This window comes from Periplaneta americana, chromosome 17, assembly GCF_040183065.1.
Source record: "Periplaneta americana isolate PAMFEO1 chromosome 17, P.americana_PAMFEO1_priV1, whole genome shotgun sequence".
Classification (NCBI taxonomy): domain Eukaryota; kingdom Metazoa; phylum Arthropoda; class Insecta; order Blattodea; family Blattidae; genus Periplaneta; species Periplaneta americana.
The window spans coordinates 62,585,898-62,612,461 of NC_091133.1; the positions used below are offsets into that span (position 1 = coordinate 62,585,898).

The window sequence follows — 26,564 nt, forward strand, 5'->3', positions numbered from 1 at the left end:
TTGAGATGAAATGGGGTGAATGGCTGGATGGATGGATGGATGGATGGATGGATGGATGGATGGATGGATGGATGCTGTACAGTCATACTACAATATATTAAAGATCTTCCTTGAAAACGCTCAGTCGTACTTGAAAAGGAAGTCCATTCTTCGTTCTTTCCTATAAGCAAACTTATCGATAACTATCGGGTCGAAATTGGAATGTCCGTAATAAAGTCTTTATCCACTGAACTGAAAGCTTCAATTGTCTCAGAAATGTACAGGGCATATCAAAAGTTCGGTAACACTTTCAATATTTTATCACACAAAAAACTACTAATGATAGCACTTTCATACACACGTCAGTTTAAAGTCAAACTCTCAAAGTTATTCAGCCGCTTAATTTTCAGCGACGAAGCGGCATTCCATACGAGTGGGAAAATTAACAAGCACAACTGTCGTGTTTGGGGTACACAGAAACCTCACAGAATCAATGAACATGAGCGTGATTCACCAAAGGTGAATGTTTTCTGCGCGTTGTCACAACGAAAACTGTACGGACCTTTCTTCTTCATTGAGGCTACTGTGACTGGACATTCATATCTGGACATGTTGGAGCAATGATTGGTGCCTCAACTTAGACAAGATCTCGATGACGATTTCATCTTTCAGCAAGATGGGGCTCCGCCACATTTCCACAATGCAGTTCGTGCTTACCTGAATACGGAGATGTCTGATCGTTGGATAGGACGTGCTGGAGTAAGGGACAGATGTTTCATGACATGGCCACCAAGGTCACCCGATATGACTGCATGTGACGTTTTTCTATGGGGGTATCTAAAGGACCACGTGTTTGTACCGTCTTTGCCACGTGATTTAGAGGAACTAAAAACCAGAATACGAGAAGCTGCCGCCACGGTCACAGAGGATATGTTGAAAAGAGTATGGGAAGAGTTTGATTATCGTTTGGACATCTGCCGAGTCACTCGTGGTTCACACATTGAATCTCTGTAAGGTGTAAACAGAACTTTGAGAGTTTGACTTTAAACTGACGTGTGTTTGAAAGTACTATCATTAGTAGTTTTTGTGTAATAAAATATTGAAAGTGTTACCGGACTTTTGACATGCCCTGTATTTATCATCTTCGATGTACAGAAACAGTGTTCAGTCACAAAGTTTGCACACCGAATGCAATGACCATTCGCAATATGCAGTTTGACGGCTCAGTTTGCGAGAAACTTAAGCTAAATGAAAGCGTAAGAGAAACGAGTAAGAATTACGACCGTCATTTGGGTAGCAGGGCAATTGCTACACCTCGCCGGACTGAATGGAAACAAATATTGCGTCGCTGTTAAAGGAATAGTAGTCCAGAAAGAATTAGTTGAAATGCTGTTGTGAGAAGTAAAAATTGAAGGGTTCAGAGCCATAGTGGGCCAAGCACCATTTATTAAAAACAGAGAAAGCAAGGGTTACAGTTAAGTGAATACCATAGTTTAATGAAGATTGACATATCATTTAGTTTTAATGTGTAAACTTTATATTATTGGCTATATGTTTCCATAGAATTATGGTAATAACTTCATTTTCACCCTTGTTTTCTACGGTTTTAGTAAATGGCGCTTGGCCCACTATGGTACTGAACCCTTCAATTCAGTTCAATTATAACAGTGGTGGTTGAGGCGGTGATTGCGTAAACCAGACCAGAAATTGCCAATAAGAAATACCGTCCTAGTCTCTAAATAGGGCCTACCCTTAGGAGTTAAGTAAATATAATTTATAAGTTAGGGTACGTAAAAGAAACGATACATTGTGAAAAGATTGGCAGAGAAAGCGAAAGGATTTGAAAGGGTAGAGTATATTGGGTCTGCAGAAGTGAATTTCTGACTTCTAAGCTTTGGAGGTGGATCTTTACACCCCACACATCCATACACACATTCACCTCCATACAGATGTCCATCGTCCTCAAAGCTTCAGCAATATACTAGAAAGCTCTAGGCCCGACTGTCGGTATAATATGCTCTGTTGTGGGAATAGGCAAAAGCGTTGCTCTCTCTCTCCCCCCTCTCTATCTCTCTCTCGGGCAAAGATCACTCCCTAACGCCTATTCAATAGAATGTGGAGGAGGTCAGCGTAAAATTGGACGACTCCGCCTGGCTTTGTGTTCTCTGAAGAGGCTTCCTCGGAAGAGGAGGAGGAGGAATTCCCCTAACCCACAGACCTCCTGAGTCCCGAGGCTCAAACACCAGCAAACCAGAATGCCATTAATTGTGTTCCTCGAGCGCTTTTCTACCCCGCACATCACATCCCCGTCGTTACAGTTTCTTTTCACCTAAGTCTAAGTCAAGATTTCGAAACGAGAACAAAACATCAGACGCTAAAGACATTCTCATTCGCCAAGTTTACCCGTTGAAAATAAACCACGACATTTCAGTCAAATAGCTTGGAGATGTTTAAACGTATTTAGGTTGGTAAGACGTCTATAGGAACTGTATCAACTTGTAGACAAAATGTGTACTAATAAAGTAGATAGATGGATGGATGGATGGATGGATGGATGGATGGATGGATGGATGGATGGATTTATTGAGTAATATTATACATACAGATTTTATATTATCATAATTTTCTCTAAAATCCAATGCACGGGTCTTCTGACCGTACCTGCTTTGTACCCAAAACAAGTCGTCCTTTGTAGATTCCCCCCTACCTATGATTACAACCAACTACTCTCTAAAAGAACACACATATTAAAATGGAAATGACACAATAAAACACGTTATATAATATATCCTAACCTAAAAGACGTAAAAGTTTACAGTTGGGTAGATACTATTATACCTTCCTCAGTTCGCGTCACAAACTTCAACAGCTGAAGTTCTAATCTGCCTCGCCTTCAAGAGGAACAATCCAATCTTTTGTTCCCATTCTCTATTCCCCATGAGGTCAAGACATGCAAGCGAACTCCTATTCTGACTTAGCATCGGGGGTGGTAGATATTTTCTCCGTACATGTTCCAATTCGACACACTCTAATAAAATATGTTTATAGGAGTCCTTTTCTTTGCAAAGCGGACAAGACGCTCCCCTTCTTCGTTGACAATTTTATTACCTTTCCATGCCCTCAATCTTAGCCACGCTAAACCTGCTCTGCTGTCTTTGTTACAAGAGAAAGTAATTCATACTTTTACTTTTAACACCTTCTTAATCAATTATTATTAAATGGCGTTATAACAACTGAGTGGTTACCTAGTATCTGTGGAAATTATGATAGAAAATTGAAGACATGAGTGCAAGAACTAGATAATGACCAAAAGTAAAGTTCGGAGAAAATGAGAAAAACGTTTTACATCTTTTTAAATGCAGAATCAACAAAATGTTTTTACAAGTCTAAAAGTATTCTGCAATGTGTATGGATTCACAAAGTTTTGAATCTGTAACTTTTGTGTAAATATGAAAAAAAAAATGGAAAATATGTTGTGGATATATCCATTTTTTACACTCATATCGTTTACAAAGGTAAAAGGTACCCCGTAACATGCCATGAAGGCACTTGGGGGGCATGGAGGTAGAACCCCATGCTTTGCATGACCTCGGCACTAGAATGAGGTGGTGTGGTCGGCACCACGCTCTGACCGCCTTTTACCCCCGGGAAAGACCCGGTACTAATTTTATAGAAGGCTGAGTGAACCTCGGGGCCGTTTAATAATAATAATAATAATAATAATAATAATAATAATAACAACAAAGGTAAAGGTATCCCCGTAACATGCCATGAAGGCACTTGGGGGGCATGGTGGTAGAGCCCCATGCTTTCCATGCTATAGTTTACAAGGTTTAAAAAATAAAGATATGATGCCAGACAATGTTGTAATTTTATTTATAATCACTGTGTCATATATTAAAGCAATAAATAGTACGCATAGAAAATGTAGATTGAAAACTATGATTTTTATTTCAAAGTGATCAGTCAGAATATGAGGCATGCGTTTCTGCTTCATTCAAGGCAACTCGATTACTAGTAAGTCCATTGTACAAATTCGTATTTCTTACCAGTTTCATTATGTCATTATATTTCTTGAAATCCAGCGGCAATTTCACAAGACATGAATGAATGGCCACTCTCAGGAAAATGGTGGTGTATTTTCACAAACGAACTCAAACGAACTCAAGAACTGGGCCATCATAGAGTTTTTTATTTTTGCCCGCACAGTTGTCCGCCCAGATCACATATAGATTGCTCATTCCTATGTTAAAATCGGTTGCACTTTGAAGAGAACTGCCGCCAGGATCGCCATCCGTCCGCCGTAAACGAACACGATATGGAGTACAGTCGCTAATGCAATTCAAATGTGAGTTATGACGTGACTCCTTATGTAGTAACTAGATGGCAGCATAGTAAACCTGACAAAAGTTGTTACCGTCAAAGTCTATAACTCAGAGCAATCTAGGTATATATGATCTAGGTTGTCCGTAAAGATATACTTCACTTTCTGACATTTCTCTGCCATTGCTCCTCAGTCCTTACACTTTACTTCGATTTTACAGAAGAGCCTAAATAGAAGTTTCAGCCTACATTGTATTGAAACAGATATTAAAGAAAAACACATTGTAATCATTTAACGAATAATATTCACATTCATTCAATTTTAAATATGATCTAAAGAAAGAAAACTAACCTCATAACACCATAAAAAGTTAGAACTTACCTCTATATCATAGTGTTGCGAACACACATTCATTGCACTGTGAGCTTCACTTTCTACCATCTTAGAAGTCCAGATTGACTATAGCAGGAAGTAGATATGGTCATTATCGTTTTCTTGCATTTAAACAGGAAGTAACTAAAACTTCAATACCATCTTTTTAAAAACGCATGTAAGCTTACAGTAGTGCCATAAAAACCAGACAGACCCTTGTAGCTGATTTCAGAGCCTTGTTCACTCCAGAGCACGATAGACTGGTAACTAAGACTTTAGTTGTTCGAATCCTGCCTGGGAAGGAAACTTTTTTTATTTGTTATTCAAATTTATTCCCAATATTTTTCAATTGCTGGTAAAATTCATGTTCTGAGAAAAATAAGTTAACTAAGTAGTCAAATATCGCTGCAAACGAAAAGTATTGGGAATAAATTTGAATAAGGAACAAATAAAAAGTTCGAAATATGTATGATAAGACTTTCTTGTGTTAAATTCTAACGTACCTTGTTTACATGTTTCGACCTTTTATGGGTCATCCTCAGAACGGGTCGTTCTAAGACCAACAACGAACAGTTCTGAGAATGACCCATAAAATGTCGAAACATGTAAACAAGGTAGTTAGAATTTAACACAAGAAAGTTTATCATACATATTCTGAAGTGATACAGTGTTAAAAGTTGTGTAATCAATATGTAAAAAAAAAAAAAAAAAAGTTTCCTTCCCAGGCAGGATTCCAACCACGAAAGTCTTAGTTACCAGTCTATCGTGCTCTGAGTGAACAAGGCTCTGAAATCAGCTACAAGGGTCGGTCCGGTTTTTTTTTTTTTTTTGCCACTACTGTACATGTATTTTTAAGCTTTTAACTTTCCAATTTTTCCATTTCACTGCGGCCTAAAGCAAGGAGATGTACTATCACCCTTTGCTCTAGAATATGACATAAGGAAAGTCCAGAATAATAGAGGGGATTTGGAACTGAATGGATTACATCAGCTGATTGTATATGCGGATGACCTGAATATGTTAGGAGAAAATCTACAAACTGTTGGAGACACAAGAGAATTTTACTTGAAGCAAGTAATGAGATTGGCTCGGAAGTAAATCCGAAAATATAAAGTATATGAATATGGCTCGTGACCAAAACTTAGTACGAAATGGGAATATAAAAATTGGAGATTTATCCTTCGAAGAGGTGGAAAAATTCAAATATTTTGGAGCAACACTAACGAAAATATAAATGACACTCGAGAGGAAATTAAACACAGAATAAATATGTGAAATGCCTGTTATTATTCGGTTGAGAAACTTTTGTCATCTAGTCTGCTGTCAAAAAATCTGAAAGAATTTATAAAACAGTTATATTAACGGTTGTTCTGTACGATTGTGAAACTTGGACTCTCACTTTGAGAGAGGAACAGAGATTAAGTATGTTTGAGAATAAGGTTCTTAGGAAAATATTTGGGGCTAAGAGAGATGAAGTTAAAGGAAAATTAAAAAGTTACAAAAACCAGAACTGCACGCATTTTATTCTTCATCTGACATAATTAGGAACATTAAATCCAAACGTTTGAGATGGGCAAGGACATATAGCATGTATGGAGGAATCCAGGAAAGTGTATAGAGTGTTAGTGGGGAGACATGAGAGGGAAAAGGCCTTTGGGGAGTCAGACACATGCAGTAGATGGGAGGATAATATTAAAATGGATTTGAGGTAGTTGCAATGTGATGTTAGGGACTGGATTAATCTTGCTCAGAATAGGGACCGATGGCAGGCTTATATGAGTGCGGAAATGAACCTCCGGTTTCTCTAAAAGTCATTTGTAATAATAATAATAATAATAATAATAATAATAATAATAATAATAGTAATAATCATAATCATAATAATAGTAATAGTAATAACTTAGATTAATAGGCCCTGCACATTCACACAGAAATTATTTATTAATGTTTCTTCTTACTAATTATTCATATTTGTATAAATGGGCACAATGTCTCCCTCTTTGAGGCTGAAATATACTCTCATGTAGAGGCTGCTCATTCATAACTAGAATCATCTTCCGGAAGTTCTTTGTTAGAATAATTCTCTGATCTTGAAAACCACTACGTGAAATTCAACCGATTAATGTAGGTAAAATTATTAATTTTCTTTATGTTGTCCACATAAAGTATTCAGTTTTTGATGCAGGTAATTATTGGTAGGTCCCGATGATGATCTCAAGTATCTAGAATTAAAAAACAGGTGATAAATGCACTACGTCATAAATCCCTCTTAACATGTTTATAGAATATAGGACATACGTGGGTTTTAATTTGCGGTAAAAGGAAAAATTGATGCACTCGAAAACAAAGAAAATTTTAAGTTTTTTGCATGGAAACGCAATGCAATGCTTATCATTGTTGTGACATCACAAGATGATTTTAAAACAGCGTTTCATAAGTAATATAGGGTAGGAATGGGCAAAACAACCGATTATTATGATGATCTGTTATTTTTATGAGGCTAACCGGTTAATTACCTGCTATCAAATACCTTATTATAATAATACCGGGCAGTTCTGCGTGCGAACGGCGTAGGTGCTGCTACCTAGGCGGCAGGGTGTGCTGAAACCCGCGAAGCAAGCTGTAATATATTACTGTAGATTGTTGCTGGGCTAGTAAATAAATTTATTAATTAGTGCTGTGTTACAATATCAGGTTGTATATGTGCTGTTTATAACTCCTACAACTACAGCATTACAAACTGCTACAAATCATACTTTCGATTTCCGAGGGATCATTGAGTCAACAAAATTCTTTAGTATGTCTTCGTCTCTGTGTTGATAGAGCAATAAAAATTAGCTTTTTTTATTTAGGCCTATAAATGAATAGAAGTTAAAATGCATTGGAAATTTTAAAGTTTTATCAAATTAAGTTTTATTGTTGTCCACATGCCTTTAATAATTATTACAAGCATAAGATTAGTATCAATTTTATCTTGGCAGTTGTCAGCAATGGGTATATAAAGCGTTATTGTAAATTCATTCTTAATGTCAGAATTAATTTTGTCTCACTAAAGCAAGCGAAAAAATGTAACAAATAGTTACGGAAAATAATACCAAATATGCAATATTTCTCACAATATGCAGCTTCGATATAAAATAATATTGTTACATTAAATACTATTCAACATTTCTTAAGTGTATCATATTATATTATTCCACATTAGTATACCTCACGTTTTAAACAATAGTCCGATTCCCGCTATGTTAATATTTGTATTTGTGGTTGTAATACCACACCTCTCCGCTAGATGTCAGCTCCTCGACATTTCGGACTCACATCAATGCTGCTAGTATATAGCTGTCCGGTATTATTATACTCGTATTTGCTGTTATTTTTGCTTGCCGGTTTAATCATATAACCAGTTATTTTCTTGAATAACCGAACAACCGGTTATTTTTTAAAATATGTAGGCTATTAAATCAAATATCTTTTAAGTGTATGTCAAATGCCAGTCGAACATGGTTCCTTTTTATTTGTACGCTATGTAATCAGCCCTGTAAACCAATTGTTTCGTGGGCTATTTCAAAATGGGATATGGCTACTGCTTTACTTCATCTATCCAAAGATGGCAAAATGAGATTCGACTTCAGTTCAGCTTTCAATGACCTATGCCTATCTTAATTGCTGACTTTCTCTGATTGGATTATAATACAAATGTACCGGTATTGGAGCATTTCAAAGGGCGAGAAAATTGAAGGGCTTAGTGGAAGAAGGGGGTATCCCTCAAAAGTATGTTTTTGAGATATTTAGCATTTTGTTAGATTCTCTGTAACTTAAGGAAAATAATAAGAATCACAAAGTCTTTTGGATAATGTGTTCGGTAGGTATTGAACTAACTTTCTGCAAATGTAGAGCATAATATCTTGATTATTATTGTTATTGTAGGAAAATTTCACTTATGATATACTATATTTTACAACAAAGAAAGAAACAAACTTTGAAAGGTATTAATCAAAAGACACTTAAATAAGATTCATTTGTTTGTCTGTTGAGTCAACTGTCCGAAGACAGGTCTGAACCTCATAAGTGATACCAACAACGCACCACTTATGAGGCAACTAGACCAGGAGGAAATGGATTATGATCATTGTTTTCTACTTCACATCCATTATCTGATTTCAAATTTAAATAAAAGTTGTGATGAATTGGAGGTATGAACTTTAATATGGACAGTATGTCAGGACGCTAAGCAGCTTTGATGAGCATTCCATCGGGGTGCTTTGGTTTCATAACTATGCTTGCTATACAGGGTGTTAAAAATATCCAATATTTTAGGAGGTGCTAGTATGCATCAAAACAAGAAAATAATGTCTAATAAACATCTGTCCTACAACACATACTTTCTGAACACTTCTTCATAGGAGGTGCCTAATCTAATGTCCACTCATCGCAATGCATTTCTCTGCCCTTTGGCTTAAAGAATCACGCACTCTTTGAAATTGACCTGATTCCTTTATGTGTCCCCATAACAAAAGTCTAGGAGATTTAGGTTTGGGGAACGAGCAGGCCAAGGTGTGGGGCTTCCCCGACCATTGCAGTGGTCTTGAAATGTCAATGTCAGGTGTTCACGCACATTGTGGTGAAAATGTGCTGGTGCGCCATCGTGTATGAACCACATCTGTAGTCCTGCTGACATGACACATTCTCCAGCAAGGCAGGCAATACGTTAATAAGAAAGTCCTAAAAGTCTCTGTGGTAGCACATATGGCCCTATAATCTTTCACCAAGAATGCCTGCCCATACGTTGATTGAGAATGGGTGCTGATGCCTCGTTTCTTCAACTGCATGGGAATTTTCATCAGTCCACACATGCTGATTATGAAAATTCACAACACCATCTCTGCTGAACCCTGCTCATATCCGCAACCAGACTTCTGTTTTCAGTATTCTTTGCGACGTATCATTATTCCATGCCAAAGGTGTCAACTACGGTGTGATTTTCTGGTAGTCTGCTGTATTGTAGGGCAGAGGAATGCATTGCCATGAATGGACGTCACATTCAGCACCTCTTATGAACAAGTATGTGTTGTAGAACCCATGTTTATTAGACATTATTTTCTTATTTTGATGCATACTATCACCTCCTAAAATAGTGGATAGTTTTTAACATCCTGTATTTGGTGGCTTTTCTTTTCCTGTATGTTAGTGAACACTTTAGCAGACATTACTTTGTCTGTGCGTGTAATATATTCTTGTCCACTGTTTCGTGCCTTCTGTCTGCTGTTGTCTTTTCATTTTATGGATTTCTTTTCCTCTTTTTGCTATTATTTGTCTTATTTTCACCATTTCGTCACTTACAAAAACATTAGTACGGTCAACATCCGCCATGTTGCTTGGAAACTTATTGTATCAAAGCAGTCAGTTAGGTAAACAGCTGGCCAATCAGAACCAAGGTTTCAAGGAACAGTGGGATACCTCCTTATTCCATTCAGAATTTTGATATAACTTACAAAGCCCTTTCATATGTTCATATTTACTTTAAAATGGGACTATCCCTTACTTCAATAGCACATTAAACTAACAGTAGATGGACTCAGCTTTCATAATATGAGCTTCGTTCATTTTTTACCAAAATGTGGGATACCCCCTTATTCCACTAACCCCTTCAATTCTGACTTCAGTATTTAGTGGTAACAGAAATATAGATTGCCTGACGGAATGTGTCATAATGAAGATTACTATTGTAAAAGTTATTCAGCTATGTATGGTATTTAATTTTTTTATTTACCCTACCTCTTACTCTAATGTGAGTGAAGTAATCGTATAGGTACACTGCAATTTCATAACCTCTTTTTATTTGTTATAATTTGCTTAGGGACGTTTTTGATAATCTTCAGCTTCTATCTATCTTCTGGTTGGTTCACAGTTGTTATTTGTAAATTGTTCATTGATGTCTATTGGCACTTACCTCTAGTTTTGTTTTTCTGACTAATTTGCCGACTATAAAACTTTTTTTACAAAAATAAAAACGGTTGCCCGATTATTCTACAGAGTGTCCGAAAAGTCCTGCACATTATTTGTTCAATATGCCTTCCTCCAATTCCAGACAGGTCTGTAGGCGGAATTTTAGGTTATTGAGCACACGGGGGCCAAAATCCTGGTCTATTGCACGGCATTCATTCCCAATCCTGGCGCGTAAGTGGACCACATCGCGAATCTTCACACTGTACACCCGGGACTTCGATATCCCCAGAATGAGAAGTCCATTGGGTTCAAATACGGCGAACGTGGGGCCCATTAAACAGATCCTCTGCGACCAATCCCGTGTTGAGGAAATGTTTCGTCCAACCAGTGTCTCACAACCGAGGCGTAGTGTGGACAGGCACCGTCCTGCATGAATCATGTGGGATGTTGTCCAATTAAATCCAACGTCGGCATCAGCCAATCTCCTAGCATAAGCAGAAACTTTTCATTGTCCACATTTCCTTCGAAAAAGTATGGGCCAATGATATGACTGTTCCAGATTCCACATCACACCACTACACGATCAGACCCTTACTGTGTGGAAGGATCGTACCAGTGACGTTGATTAAATTCCTCACTAACATCACAGTGGGAGTAACGGCCACACGAAGAATGATCTCAACGCGTTCCTCCTTCGATAGCATCATGCACTGCAACAAAGAACACAGAATCATATATTTGCCTATGATGCGGGACTTTTCGGACATTCTGTAGATCGTTTAACCTCTTTCAGATAAAATTAATTTTAATATAACCGGTTATTTTCAAATAATCTCCCATCCCTAATACGGGGTAGGCTATATATTTCCTGGTCCACACCTGTGGAGTAACGGTCAGCGCGTCTGACTGCGAAACCAGGTGGCCCGGGTTCGAATCCCGGTCGGGGCAAGTTATCTGGTTGAGGTTTTTTCCGGGGTTTTCCCTCAACCCAATACGAGCAAATGCTGGGTAACTTTCGGTGCTGGACCCCGGACTCATTTCACCGGCATTATCACCTTCATATCATTCAGACGCTAAATAACCTAGATGTTGATAGAGCGTCGTAAAATAACCCAATAAATAAAATAAATAAATATATATTTCCTGAGGTTTCTTTTTTTATCCCTGCTAGTTGCTCATTTGTCACCCTTTTTAAAAATGCGGTATATGTCTATTTCTGGTGAAAACTTGCACATGACGAAATATTATACCTTAGCTATATAGTGTGCCAGTGTGCAAAAACACATCTTTTGTCGCCTATACTCCGGACACTTGTTTCTCTTCACAAAGCTGTTGTCATTTTCGCTCTTGACTTGCTTGTATCAGACACTAAAGTCCATATAATTTTCTCTTTCAGCGATATTTGCAATTAGAAAAAAAAAAACATAAAATTAGTTGTGCAAAAGGAGCCCATACTACTACTTGCCTTGTGACTTTGACGCTTAGAATTTCAGTGGATTCGAAGTAGCTATTCTCTTCTATGAAAGTAGCTATAAATAAATCTGCATGTGGGACATTATCGAATTGCCCCTACATCAACAATTTTTTTAGTTACTGACATAAGGGAAATGAACAATTGTCGTGCAGCCAAAAATGCATTCAGAAATTGAGTATTTTCTGAACTACGGTCAACTAGCCTACAGGTATATAAGTATGCTTCCACATAATGTAAAATAGTGTGTGCTATAAAGTCACATCTGTATTCAGATGTCATACAGGAAAAAAAATGTAAATATATTACCTGCAATAAACTCATTCTCACATTCCAATATTCAAATCGTATTTTGCTTCCAATAAAGACGTAATGTCATAATGAAACCAACTATCTTTTCTCACTTATGATAATGGAATCCATTTAAAGAATAAAATTCCCAATGCATGTTTCCTATTACAGAAGAATCTTAGTTTCAGATTCTGGAGACACTGAAAACAAGCCAAATAACCTCTGATAAATCCCACCTTAAGTACAATAACTTTATTAGTTAATGTAGAAGTTGTCTTACTTAAAGAATGCCCACTACAATTAAACTAAACTGAAGTGTAATGAGTTGTAACTATTTTAATGTAAAGTTTAAATGGAGGAACAAATTCCGCAAGAATGGAACACGATATAAAGAAACTGTAAAATCGAAGTAGTTACATATTCCTTTTTGCATAAAACTTTCATAACTGCACAGATTTTCCTGTTGGTATCGATTGTAACATTAGAATATAATGTCAGCAACAGCTGGGCTTTCGTTTGCGAAATGGAACGTAAAAAAGTTCTGCTAACGAGTTCTCTTTTTCGCTCAGAGGAAACCGCGGTATAAATTTGTAGTTTTACTTATAAGTTAGATATGTAATTATTAGACTATAAGTTTACTTACTTACAAACGGCTTTTAAGGAACCCGCAGGTTCATTGCCGCCCTCACATAAACCCGCCATCGGTCCCTATCCTTTGCAAGACTTTGCTGTAGTCGTGCCAGAGAATCAGTCCCATTCCGAGGCTTATTGTAAGGTTTCGTAACAAGCTGTTTTAATTATTATAAGTTTATAACAATAAAGTCATGTCAGACTACACGAGTTGTGACTAAATTTTGTAAAAAATATTAGTATGGGCACTATCAGTAGGCCTATGTGCACCAATAGCAAAGAGACCTACAGAGTGATTCACGAGGATTGTCCGCCACTTAGGGAGCTTATTTCCGAAGAAATTCTGAGCACAAAATGTCATATAAACATGTATCCTAATCTCAGTATTTTCAGAGTTACATTAATTTGAAATTATTTATAAAATACCATTATTCTTTGAATAATTTCAAGGGAAAAATTATTCCGGGGTAGGGTATCGATCCCGGGACCCTTCGCTTAGCGCACGAATGCTCTACCGACTGAGCTATCCCAGGAACTATACACGACACCGTCACAATTCTTCTCTTTATATTCACACAACTCAAATGGGCTGACAAGACGCCAGAACCCAACTTTGAGTGCATATAATTCTGTGTGACTTAAATTGTGGCTTCCTGTTAACGTACCTACAGTAACGAATATTATGCAAATCTGGCTATCAGGTAGAAGCTCCCTGTGAAGCAGACTTGAATAATTTCAAAGGAATTGTGACGGTGTCGTGTATAGTTCCTGAGATAGCTCAGTCGGTAGAGCATTCGTGCGCTAAGCAAAGGGTCCCGGGATCCCAGGATAATTTTTCCCTTGAAAGTATTCAAGCCTGCGTCACAGGGAGCTTCTACCTGAAACTTAATATATCTATAATATTCTGCCTGAAAGCCAGATTTGCATACCATTATTCTTTATTTTTAAGGATAAAAGAATGTTACAGATAAAGAATGAACTAGTCAGGAGTGTCATTTCTTTAGTTAGTTAGTATTCTGAAGCTAAAAATGTGTTGTCATTTCATAGCTGCTTCGTACAGAATTTTTTTTCTATTTTTAACTACAAAATTACATTTCTTTACGTACTTATCACAACAATTGTTACAAATCACGTCACTCTTGTAAATTCTTTAAGTATGCATAATTAAACCGTAAGGAATCAAGTTTCTAAAGTCATATGATTTGTAACACTTTTTGTGATAAGTGCGTAAGAATGATGTAATTGAAGTGTTCAGAGCCATAGTGGGTCAAGCGCCATTTATTGAAAACGGAGAAAACAAGGGTTAACGTTAAGTGAATACCATAGTTTAATGAAGATTGACATATCATTAACTTTAATGTGTATACTTTATATTACTTGCTATATGATTCCATTGAATTATGGTAATAAGCCAAATCTTCATTTTAACCCTTATTTTCTACGGTTTTAGAAAGTGGCGCTTGACCCACTATGGTTCTGACCCCTTCAATTTTTAGTAAAAAAATTGGAAAGAAACCGAAACTTTAGTGATAATGAAAGGTAGATAGTGGAACGTATTGATGGAATGAAAGAAAAAACGGGAGAATCACAAAAAACTCACACTTTGGCTTTGTTTGCAACAAATAGTTCTCAGTTATCGCCCTATTTTGAACTCTGCCCTATAGTCATTATAAGCTAGTACTCTGCCAAATGAGCTACTAAGGCGGCGAAACGAATTTGTTACTTGTTTAAACAAATATGAGTGAATTGTATGTGCATGTGTGGGTGGCCGAATGTGATATACTTACTAAACGAATGATGGAAGAGTTAGCGAAAGAATAAATTAATTTTAAAATTCTTTAGTGAATTAGTGAATGAATTGCTACCAATGAGATTGTGAAAGAAAGAGTAAATATAAAAATTAATGACTGATTATGAACTTGTAGGGTGGTATTCATATACATTTCGCAGCACGCGCTACGAGCGTACTAAGCTAGCCCCGGCTATCCACTGGTTACTAATACAGAATTCAAATCATATCCTATCTCCGAAAAACGTTGATAATCCACCGAAAGCCCGCGCTAAAAATGTCTATGAATACGGCCCTTAGGGACCAATGCCGGGCAGTGAACCTCCAGGTTCCTCAAAAGCCATTTGTAAGTAAGGTTATGAACGATTGAATGACGTAATGAGTGAAATACAGACTAAATTACTTACTGTACGAGTCGAAGAACGAGTGAATGAATTGATGGGAGCGAATGGTACAGCAAGAAACAGGAGAGCAGTAACTGAGTGAACATATTAATTAATTTTATTAGTTAATTAAGAAATTACTATGAAACCAACTAGCTACCGGAAAGTGACTGGCGTTGGATGTCAGTTGAAGTTCAGATAAGGTTTCTTATTAGAACACATTTTCGAATCAATGTACTTGCCGCTATCGAATTCCCCCAGCAACTGGAGAACTTCTACAGATTCTCATGAAGCCGGCTCGAAGAGACGCGACGCAAAACCCCTGAGAAACCTCGAAGGCCCAGCCCGCTCTACTCGAATTGTTTAATTCGTAGAAGCGCTCTACACCCAAGTGCAGGCCATTCTCGTGTTACGAAGTTTAGTAGTTTCGACTTCAAGACTTAAATAATACTGGAAAGTCTCTATCAGTGCACGTAGTGTTGTTATTTCAAGACTGCATTAAATTCTTCTTCTTCTTCTTTAACATTTCAAGATGTAGGAATTGTATATGCAACATGTTAGGTTTGTAGGTTTAACGCAAGAGAGTACACATTTTAAAGTAACGATAATTTAATAAAAAAAACGATGTTGTCTGATACAGAAACTCTTGCATTTTATTATGCAAATCTAGCTTTCAGGTATTATCGCCGCGGTCTCATGGTTAACATTCGGCAGGTCTTTGAGCGGCCTCGTGAGTAATATTCGGTAGGTCTTTGAAATTTAATTGCATTATTGTTTTCAATTTCTTGTGTCGCCGCTCCAATCACTCGCCTCAGTTTCAATGTTGCAACCAATAAGCTGCTTTCATTATAAAATGACACCTACTTGTCTAATCCACGTTGACTAAAACCGAGGTTGCAATGTTATGTGCTGAGGACGAACATTAAGGTATGTGATTAAAAATTATTGTTAAGAGTTAAGAATGTCAACGTACTCATAATATGAAACAATAATAATAATAATAATAATAATAATAATAATAATAATAGCCATTTAACAATATAACAAACTAGTGATTGTTCTTATCGAGGAAGTAGACGTGACAACGTGACGCTTAGAGTGAAACCTACAGAGCAACAATCGGTCGGCAAAATTATGTTTTAAAAGCACTCGCATGTTATTGCATGTTAAGCATGAGGCCGCGGCGATTATAAAGCTCCCTGTGAAGCAGACTTGAATAATTTCAAGGGAAAAATTGTTCCGGGGCCGGGTATCGATCCCGGGAACTTTGACTAAGCGCACCAACGCTCTACTAACTGAGCCACCCAGGAGGGGGCCCAATTTTATATCAACACTTATTCTGATTCTTTGGTCATCCAGAAGTATATATTTTAATTCTACCAGGATTTGGAATAATTTCACATATTATTTGCCATCAAAGAGGCAAAAAGGAAGCTTTTGGAAATCTAGGAATAATTTTTGCTATATTAGCAATTGGTCTAAACTTCATCCGAAACCATCTCAATTTTTCCCTTTATATCCACATACCTCGCGTGGGCTGTCAAGACGCCAGAAACCCAAAAGTCCCGGGATCGATACCCGCCGCGGAACAATTTTTTCCTTGAAATTATTCTTGCATTTTATGTTACTTTCAAATAATATCAATATGTGCACCCCCAGTGAAACGGCAAACGACCGATCTGTAATCGGCCTCCAACCAGGTATTTAGCAACATTGGCGGCGTGACGTTGTCGATAGGTTGATAATTGTTACGTCGCAAATGATTCAAGTTCTCTACAGGCGTGCAGCACACTTGTCCTTCACAAAACTCCACAGGAAAAATTCCTGGGATGTAAGATCTGGGGAGCTTGAAGATTAAGCTAGTGGATCTGTTCTCCTCTCAATTCATAATCCGGGGAACTTTCTATTAAAAATTTTTCCACATCGCCATCTTTCAACATTCTGATCATTTCTAGTTGCAAATGAACTGTGTGGTGGCTTTTATCATTGTTGCCGTTCCTGTTGAGGTATTCACATCGCCAACTGATCATGTCTAAGTAGCAAATTAACTGGATTTGATCATTGTTGCCGTTGATATGGAAGGCCACGGTGTGGTATTTTCATAAACTGCCACATATTATCTTCATATTACAAAAATTTTCAATTGGAATTACATACAACGAAAGATATAAAGTTTGTAATGTTAAAGGTAAGCGGTCACTTATCGGAAGGGATTCGTTTAACGCGTTCGGATTTTTATTCTTTGCATTATTTTAAATGGACCATCGCCCACTTGGCCGTATCGCCTCTGCCCTCACGATCGGATTCCGTCCAGAATTCTGACCAGAGAATTCTAAACGGATTCCGATACGGGCCAAGATCGAAATAAAGAATGTCATGAAGATTTATATCGATTGAAATGCCTCCATTCGCTGTAATATTGAAATTATAAATTAATTGGATGACTCTATGCTTATTTTTAGACCAACAGTATCAGAGCCTTATCATTCATCAAATTAGAATTATAGCAATGTAAGATCCGAAAAGAACATAGGGGTGATATTGGAGAAATATTGAAAACCGGGTATATTCTTTCTAGTTTAAGTTACAGAGCTATTCATTTTATTTGCATGTTCAGTTCAGAACACTAGAATGAAATAATGTGCTCTAGCGGTAAATTACAACACTGATGATTAATTCGGAAATGCAAACAAGTGAGCGATACTGTAATGAAAATCAGAACGCGCCGAACGAATTTTTTCCGTTAAAACAAATTCATTTTAATCTTGTTATTTCGATCACCCATCCTCTCGTCGAAGAGCGATATATCGTTAAGACCATATCGCGTTTCGAGACTTTCTTTCTATAATTACAATGTTTCTTTGTTTCCATTCCCTCTTTTAAATTTGTTTCACATTAGAATCCGACCATAAAAGTCTCAGAAAGGCTCTAGCGGAGAGCTTTATAGTGTCTATAACAGAGAAACCCTAAAAACACGGTCATCAGGTTTCTATGGTTACGACTTTGATTTCCCGATGTACAAAGAAAGGATTTCGAACTATAATGCTTTTCTTCAACTTCAGACGTCTGCAGGAAATGCATTAAAACAACGTCTGTAAATGTGTGGCGTATTTCACGATTTCTATGGAAAATTGTTTCATCAATATCAGAAATGTGATTTTAATCCCTTCAATAATGGGAAATTACTTTGAGCTAAAGTTCAAATAATTGATTTATAATCTCTTAAATTCTTGTTTCCTTAAATGTTATAATACGAGTAAGATAGACAAAAGTATCGATATTTTAAGGTAAAAATTATGCGAGGGCCTGAATTTTAAAGAGACAAAATTATATAATATGTGTAAAGCTTCAGTTACCTCGCTGCGGTATACGCATATTTTTAATTTTTAAATAAAAAAATAATTAATTACAAATTATGAATTGAACAATTTTAACAAACTTAATATGAAAAAACAAAAGAGATGTGTAATACATGCATGCATGCATGCATACATACATACATACATACACACATACACACATACACACGCACGCACACACACACACATACTATTTATTATGAATAACAGGAGTGGCAAACCACAATTCCGTCCATAATAGAAGTTTATGTAAAATATAGAGTTGTATCCTTCTGTTTCACAGATAATACAGAACTCTTGCAAATTATATGTATCATAAGTTATTTTTGTAAATAATAGCTACAAATGACGTCATAATTAACTTACGTTCCGAACAATTGAAAGTAAATGACTTGTGGATTTTTGTCGTGTAATGAATAACTAAGCAGTGCAGTTAGTGAAGTTAGTGATTGATGTCTAGCTGACAGTGCTTTGGTTCTGTATGGAGGATGTTTTAATGTAAATCCCATGTCACGCAGAGGTTTTAATGTCGCGTCCCTTGTTAAAAACACGCGGAAAATTTCAATAACCTTGTCATCACTTTCACTACTGCTAATGGGCCCACATTTAAATTAGATCATGTATATATAACCTATAAACACCAATAACAATTGAAACTTTTACCTTCCTTTCACTAGCGGAAAAACGCATGTAAAATTCGATATTAATGATTATTTTGTTGTGCGTACTATAACAACGCAAACGTCACTTGTAACTTTGTTGTGTGTACTAGAACAACGCAAACGTCACTTGTAACTAATAAATACACTATAGCGTGATAACATACAAGTGTACAAGAGTGTTTTGCGGAACACCATTGATCTATATGAATCATAAATCGTCTGTTATAATCCTGTCTGAACACATTGGCTCTAGAGTTATTTTCATGTCCACCGTACCGATAATGTAGAGGGCAGAGAAATGAGGAAGGATTAGCAGGTATAGTTACAGAATAGTTGAGAAGACTGAGATGGGCCGGATATGTTATAAGGATGGAGGAGCAGAGAGTACAGAAAAGGTCACTGCAGGAAATAATACACAGTGGGCCAAAAAAGAGGCACAAAATTAGAAATACTCTAATTTTGGAAAAATATAACTGTTGGAAAGAGTAGACTTTAAAGATGAGCAGGAATTTTTATTGTGTTTTTGAGGCTAAATTAAAATCTTATGGAGGTCAATACACAATGATGCAAAAATGTGGTTTTTGAAAACAATTTATTACTTCAAAATGCAGAAACTGAATGTTGGTAAAATTAATAATAATTAATGATCTTTCAAATAATCAAAATGATGCTCTATGTGACCGCCATTTGCCCGCACAACCATTTGTAGGCGTTTTCTCCTTTGTCCAATAGCACTGAATATGTCTTTGATCAAGCCGGTCCCAACATTCAGGAAGGCGTTGTCTTAGATATTCAATATTACGAATTATTGTTTTGTAGTAAACTGCTTTTTGTAGTTGAGTTCATACAAAATAGTCCATAGGATTAAGATCTCGTTTGAATCTCCAGCGGAAACCATCAGAGAATCTGAAAAATGCGACCTTTCACGCAATAATCTTTCAGGAGCGATATCATGTTCGTATCTTGCTAATAAATCGTTGTACCTACACTTGAAACAGACCATTCTCGCTGAGCGTAGTTCCTCACAATTTCACGGCCAGATAAATTATCATATTGGTGCAAATGTTTAATGAAAATCTTGTCTTCATTCGTTCAGCGACCCATTATTCACAAAATAAGAAATCAAAACGAAAGAAAACAAACGATGATAGCACAACAAACAGCTTGGCCTGCTGAACTCGTAAGATCATAATGCTTAGTTCGGCATAAACATCGATTTTGCACTGCCTTACAAAAAGTAAAAAATAACTTTTAATAAATGGTCTACAAGGACTGTGAAATTTGCCTATGAAATAAACTTTCAAGTGAAATCATTAGCTACTAAATATAATCATTTAAATTTTGTGCCGTTTTTTTGGCCCACTGTGCATATGGCAAAAGAAGTGTTGAAAAGCCTAGAAAGATGTGGAAGATGAAAGACGGCGCCTTGAGATGCTGGGCATAAGTGCTTGGCGAACCAGGGAAAGGAATAGAGTCTTCTGGAGGCTACAGATTCAGGAGGATTGAAATGGGCTGTAGCGCCATAGCAACTAGAGTCCTGCATAACCGGTTACGAAATATAGGAAAAGACATATACAGCGTATTCCGAATCTCACCGGACCAGTGGACAACAATGACGTCACGCTGCAGCGAAATAGGAAGAAAACTGCGGGAAGGATCGATTGCTGTCATGGTGACTGTATAAGTTGTTGTCTGTGCTACGCTAGCAAAATTTTGCGAAATTTCCGTATTGTCATCTCGTTCAAAGAAAAGAGAGCATAAACAATTTATTTCTTGAACCGGTAGTAATAACTGGTCCGTTGACATGTTCGCTCATAAGCCATTAACATATTGTTTTTTACGTTGTGCTCATTACAAACAATACAGCAGAACTAAAGCAAAACACACCGCCATGACACAACTGTGCACGACGTCATTCGTCTGCTAATTCCGCCCTATACAAGATCCAATCAGATTCACTGATGGCGGCTGATGGAGACTGCCACCACCTCTGCAAGCTGATGGCATCGGTGCGACACCCGTGAAGTATCTGAGACTCCATCGGTGAAATTCGGAACACCGTGATGCCATCAGATTACTCAGCGCTGAGATTCGGAATACGCTCATTACTACTGAACGCCTGGCGCTATAGACAGCATGCGAAGCTCTTGCGTCTCGCGGAATGGTCCAATGTTCGGTTTAACGAATGTCCGAGTCTCACTCGGGTGGCCGGCTCTGGATCTTAAAAGACAGATCATATTGAGCCATCCAAGAGTTCCAAGAATCGTTGCGAGGACGCGATTATCATCGTGTACCTTTCAATTTATATTTCCTCCTCTCTCTTCATTGATTGAAGCACGCATCATGAAACTACAATCATTAGATTTGAGAGTGCTTTTATTTATGTTAATAACTTTTTATCTTCCTAAAAACGATTTATTAGAGAAATAACAATACATTCACTTAGAATAATTAAAAGACATAGGCCATATTAACGACTATTCTTTCAGAGGTAGCCTATGTATTTTGAGTTTAAAGTATGAACGTTACAAAGTAAGTGTGTGAATATTTGCTCTTATATTTTGTAACTAATTGTAATTTATTTTATTCTTTTATTTATTTTATGTCAGATTTTATCTATGCATTACGCTTATTTCCTTTGTTGTCACCGGTGTACATTAGTTGATTCATATATTAGTTATGAAGATAAATGTACCAAATTGTCCAATCAATTATAATCCTATTTCAAGCTAACTTACCTACTTACTTACTTATGGCTTTTTGAGGATCCCGTAGGTTCATTGCCGCCCCCACATAAGCCCGCCATAGATCCCTACCCTGTGCAACATTAATCCAGTCTCTATCATCATATCCCACTTCCCTCATATCCCTTTTAATATTATGCTCCCATCTACGTCTCGGCATCCTCAAAGATCTTTTTCCCTCCGGCCTCCCAACTAACACTCTATATGCATTTCTGGATTCGCCCATACGTGCTACATGCCCTGCCCATCTCAGACGTCTGGATTTAATGTTCCTAATTATGCCAGGTGAAGAATACAATGCATGCAGTTCTGCGTTGTGTAACTTTCTCCATTCTCCTGTGACTTAATCCCTCTTAGCCTTAAATATTTTCCTGAGAATAGCTTTATTCCTAGAATTTCAAGTTAAAACTCTATAGCTGCAAGTGGAATCGTAGTGAGGGAGAGAAGCTTCTCAGTTTGCGTTCTTTTTCCACTTACATGCAAGTAGGTTTCATGTGATAACGAAAGGTCTATACATTCATGTATTACTAATTCACATTATTATTCGAGTTTTAAATGTTCACTTACATTTATTTTATTAGTAGTAGATTATTAGTTCTTAGAAGCCAGTCTAGTTATTGAAGCTCTATTTGAGTGTTATCAAAGTCGAGTCCTAGCTACATAGCTTTCTCTCACCCGAAAACGGTAGATTCACTCCATTTCATCTAAAACCTTAGACCCGTTTTCAAGATAAAATTTACAAATTTACAAGAATTAGTCTATTGCTCGTTTAATATCTATTTAGATATTACTATTAGTTTACTGCTACTACTACTACTACTTATGTTATGGAACTGATTTTGATTATGTGTATAAAGTAGAAAATTACACATAATGAAAATCAGTTACATAACATAAGTGTGTATATTCCCCTTATGTAACTGATTTTGATTATGTGTAATTTTCTACTTTATTTTATATATTACATAACCGATCTTGACTATTTGTAATTTTATATTATTTAACTGATCTTGACTATTGTGATTTTCTACTATATTTTATGTAATTTCTAAGGTATTTTCTTTTGTGTTGTTTTGTAATCAAATTTTGTATTTCATGTATATTATTGAAACCTGGTTGAGTGGAAGAGAAGGCCTCATGGCCTTAACTCTGCCAGGAAAAATAAACCTACTACTACTACTACTACTACTACTACTACTACTACTACTACTACTACTACTACTACTATTACTACTACTGCTGCTGCTGCTTTGTGTACTGGACTGGTTTAGTTCATGTTTAGTATATACGATCCGTTAATCCTGGTATGATGCACTTGGCATATAATCACATTTTCTAAAAGAATAACGGATCTTTATTCTACTAGACCAGCGGTGACCAAACTGAGTATCGTGATTATATTGTACTGGTAACGGACGTATCCTGTACATTGCTCTCTGTCTCGCTCACGTACTGAAGGTAAGCAGTGTCGGTACCTTGTCTCTCTACAAACCCTCTGTCTCTACGAGCAGGAACAGAAGGTTTCGTACAGAATGGGGAGAGGAATTTATTCGCTGTTCTGTCGGAGAAAATGTAATGCGTTGCTTTGCTCTACGGTTCAATTAGTAGTAGTATATATAAGCGGTATTACAGGGCATTACGCTGAATACACAGGCATAACAGGTATTATTATTATTATTATTATTATTATTATTATTATTATTATTATTTTTACTATTTATCGGCAAGTGTTAGCATAATTCTTATATACGTGCCTCAATATATAGGCCTACATCTCCCTTTGAATCATAAGCTAATTAGGGCCTACTACCGCTATATGTTCGTTTTAATTTCTGTCTTAATCTTTTGATGACTATTACCCGTTATTTACTAGTTATTGATTTAATTATAGTAATAATAATAATTACTGGAGAGAACACTCAGCAAGAAACTCAGAATGGAAATATTGGAGACCTGCGTAACTCCTGTACTGTTATATGGGTGTCAGACGTGGTCTCTCACTGCCAAACTTCGTAACAGTCTCCAAATATGCCAAAGAAATATTCTGAGGAGGATACTAGGCTTATCACTGAGGGACAGAGTTCCAAACGAAGTGCTACAAAACATGTCAGCAATTAAAGATCCAGCACTGCAAGCCACCAACACCAAATGGAAGTGGAAAGGCCATGTTGCACGACTTAGAGACGGAAGATGGACGCAAACAGTCACACTATGGGATCCCCGCATTGGCAACAGATCACGCGGAAGACCAAGAAGAAGATGGGCCGACCTCTTCAGTGAACGTGTAGGAAGCCATTGGTCAAGCAGAGCAAGACATAGGGAAGACTGGAAAAACCTAAGAGGACAAGTGAACAGCGACTAAAACCAGTGCGACAGAAACAAGCGAACAATATCCAACAGTGCAAAATGTGAACCAAGTGAACAATTCCAAGGCTGTACACATCTCTTACGCGGAGTAGCTCACCGCGTGAGACAAATAGAGCTCTCCCTCTATAGGAGGAGGCCTTTGCCCTTAACGGGACACTTTTAGGCTAATCATTTCAATAATAATAATAATAATAATAATAATAATAATAATAATAATAATAATAATAATAATAATAGCAATATTAATAACAATACTGATAGCTTTATCAGTAGCAGCAGCAGTAGTAGTAGTAGTAGTAGCAGTAATAATAATAATAATAATAATAATAATAATAATACTGATAGCTTTATCAGTAGCAGCAGTAGTAATAACAATAATAATAATATAAACTGATTGAATATTACGTTCTAGTGTAGTAATGAAAAGAGCTATTAAACACCATTAAACTCCAAGAACTAAAATCAGCCTTAAATCATCGTCATGAAGAGAAAGATGACTTAAATAAATGTAAGGAAGCCAGCTATCTAGTGGCGAACGAAATAGCTCGTTCTCTTAAGCCTTCGAACGAAGGATAGCTTTTATAAAAGCGTAATGATCAAGATAGGTTAAATAATTTGTCAAATGAAAGTTGTTAATTAATTCTGAAAAACTGCGCATTTCTCGACTAAATATCCAGAAGAGAATTCAGGAAATTTCTGATTGTATTCATTGAGGAATATCTTTAAAAAGGAAGAAAATTTGTACCTATATTTAATTGGTTCTTGATGACAGTAATGACATTACTGATACAGCAAAGCTTGCGATTTTTATTCGCGGGGTTGATGAAGAACTCAATGTTAGTGCACGAACCACCACTGGTTGTAGTTTTCATGCCATGTACCGACTCCTTACTTCTTAGACTCTCTCTCGCGTGTAATCATTGCCGTTCGAGTTTTGATCACCTCTGTACTAGACTGATAAATACTGTTGTTTCCTCTTCCTATCTCAGACTCTATTATTCCTACTTTAACTACTGTACATCAGTGTGGATTGTGCCAGTGTATACAAATGAAATGCTCACCCTTTGAATTAATAACAAAATTGAATTTTCTTCTCTTTGTTGCAGGTGAACACCCGGCCGCCATGCAACACGGCAACAAGAATTCGGCAAGCGTTTCCATTTCTGTACACATTCTTGTATATAGTTTTACAGTTTTCTTAATAAAAAGAATGAGATGAAAAACACGATCAGTACTGCACCTAGGGTAATGGTTTTATATATAAAAGATGTACTTCTCCAAATGTTTCGTGTTTTTTATTCACATTCCCAACCACACCAAAACCAGATTTTTCATTCTTACTTCTCCCATAAATTTTGAAACTCGCGTCTTTTTTCAGATTCCTACAATAATGAACAGCTTATTGTAAGTGGGACTAGTCACAATTCTTAAACTTTTAAGAAGAAGAATTAAAATTTTCTATAACGAAATTTAAAAAAAAAAAAAACAAGAAACTGAATGATTACTCTGTTGATATGTAGATTAATCATGTTTATTTCGCGTTGTTTAGTATACAGAAGATGATTGTCTTAAGTAAAAGAAGATTTTAAAATTGTTGATTTGGATACATTAAACGATCAAGCGGATTTAGTTACTTAGATTTCACTGTTCTTTTTCTGTCTCCTTTTTACTTAACCATGGGCATATGTTGCTATTTTTTACAATATCTAGGCACTTTACTGGATTAGATTATAGATATTTTACTCTAATTTCCTATAATATTTTAATGATCAGAAAATCAGCAAACATAATCAACAGTTCATGGTAAGAAGTCTTCTACAAGCTTGAAGATATCACAATAATGGTAATAAAAATGTGCCTTCCCATCATACATACAGTGGATAACAGTTATATTTGTACAGCTGTATTTAATATTTAAAACAACGTTTTTTTCTGCAGAAATAAATATTGTACATATTATTCTGTTTTATGTTGCATTATAAATTATTTACATACTTAACAATAATAAAATATAAAAATAATTTTTCAAATACTTCAACATAACAACTTCCTCTATTTAAACAAAAACACAGTCTTTTCCTTGCAACATTCTTATTTGTACAGTTACAAAAATAAATTATAAATGTTTCTTTGTATTTACATTTATGGCACAGACGGGAAGTTCTAATACTTTGTTGAATAGCCCCTAGCCTTCAATACAGCTCTGCACCTTCTTTGCATTGACTGTACAAGCCTAAGACAAGTGGC

The 26,564-nt window shown here is 36.5% G+C and overlaps 1 protein-coding gene across 1 annotated transcript in view; it reads left to right on the forward strand.

The window, feature by feature from the left end:
• Positions 1 to 25,630, forward strand: part of LOC138693464 (zwei Ig domain protein zig-8-like) — a 1,129,977-nt gene extending 1,104,347 nt beyond the window's left edge. Inside the window, exon 5 of the mRNA XM_069817447.1 lies at positions 25,424 to 25,630. Within this exon, the coding sequence (XP_069673548.1) occupies positions 25,424 to 25,536 (113 nt within the window). The 3' untranslated portion in view covers positions 25,537 to 25,630. The remainder of the gene's footprint in view (positions 1 to 25,423) is intronic.
• Positions 25,631 to 26,564: the final 934 nt, after the last annotated feature.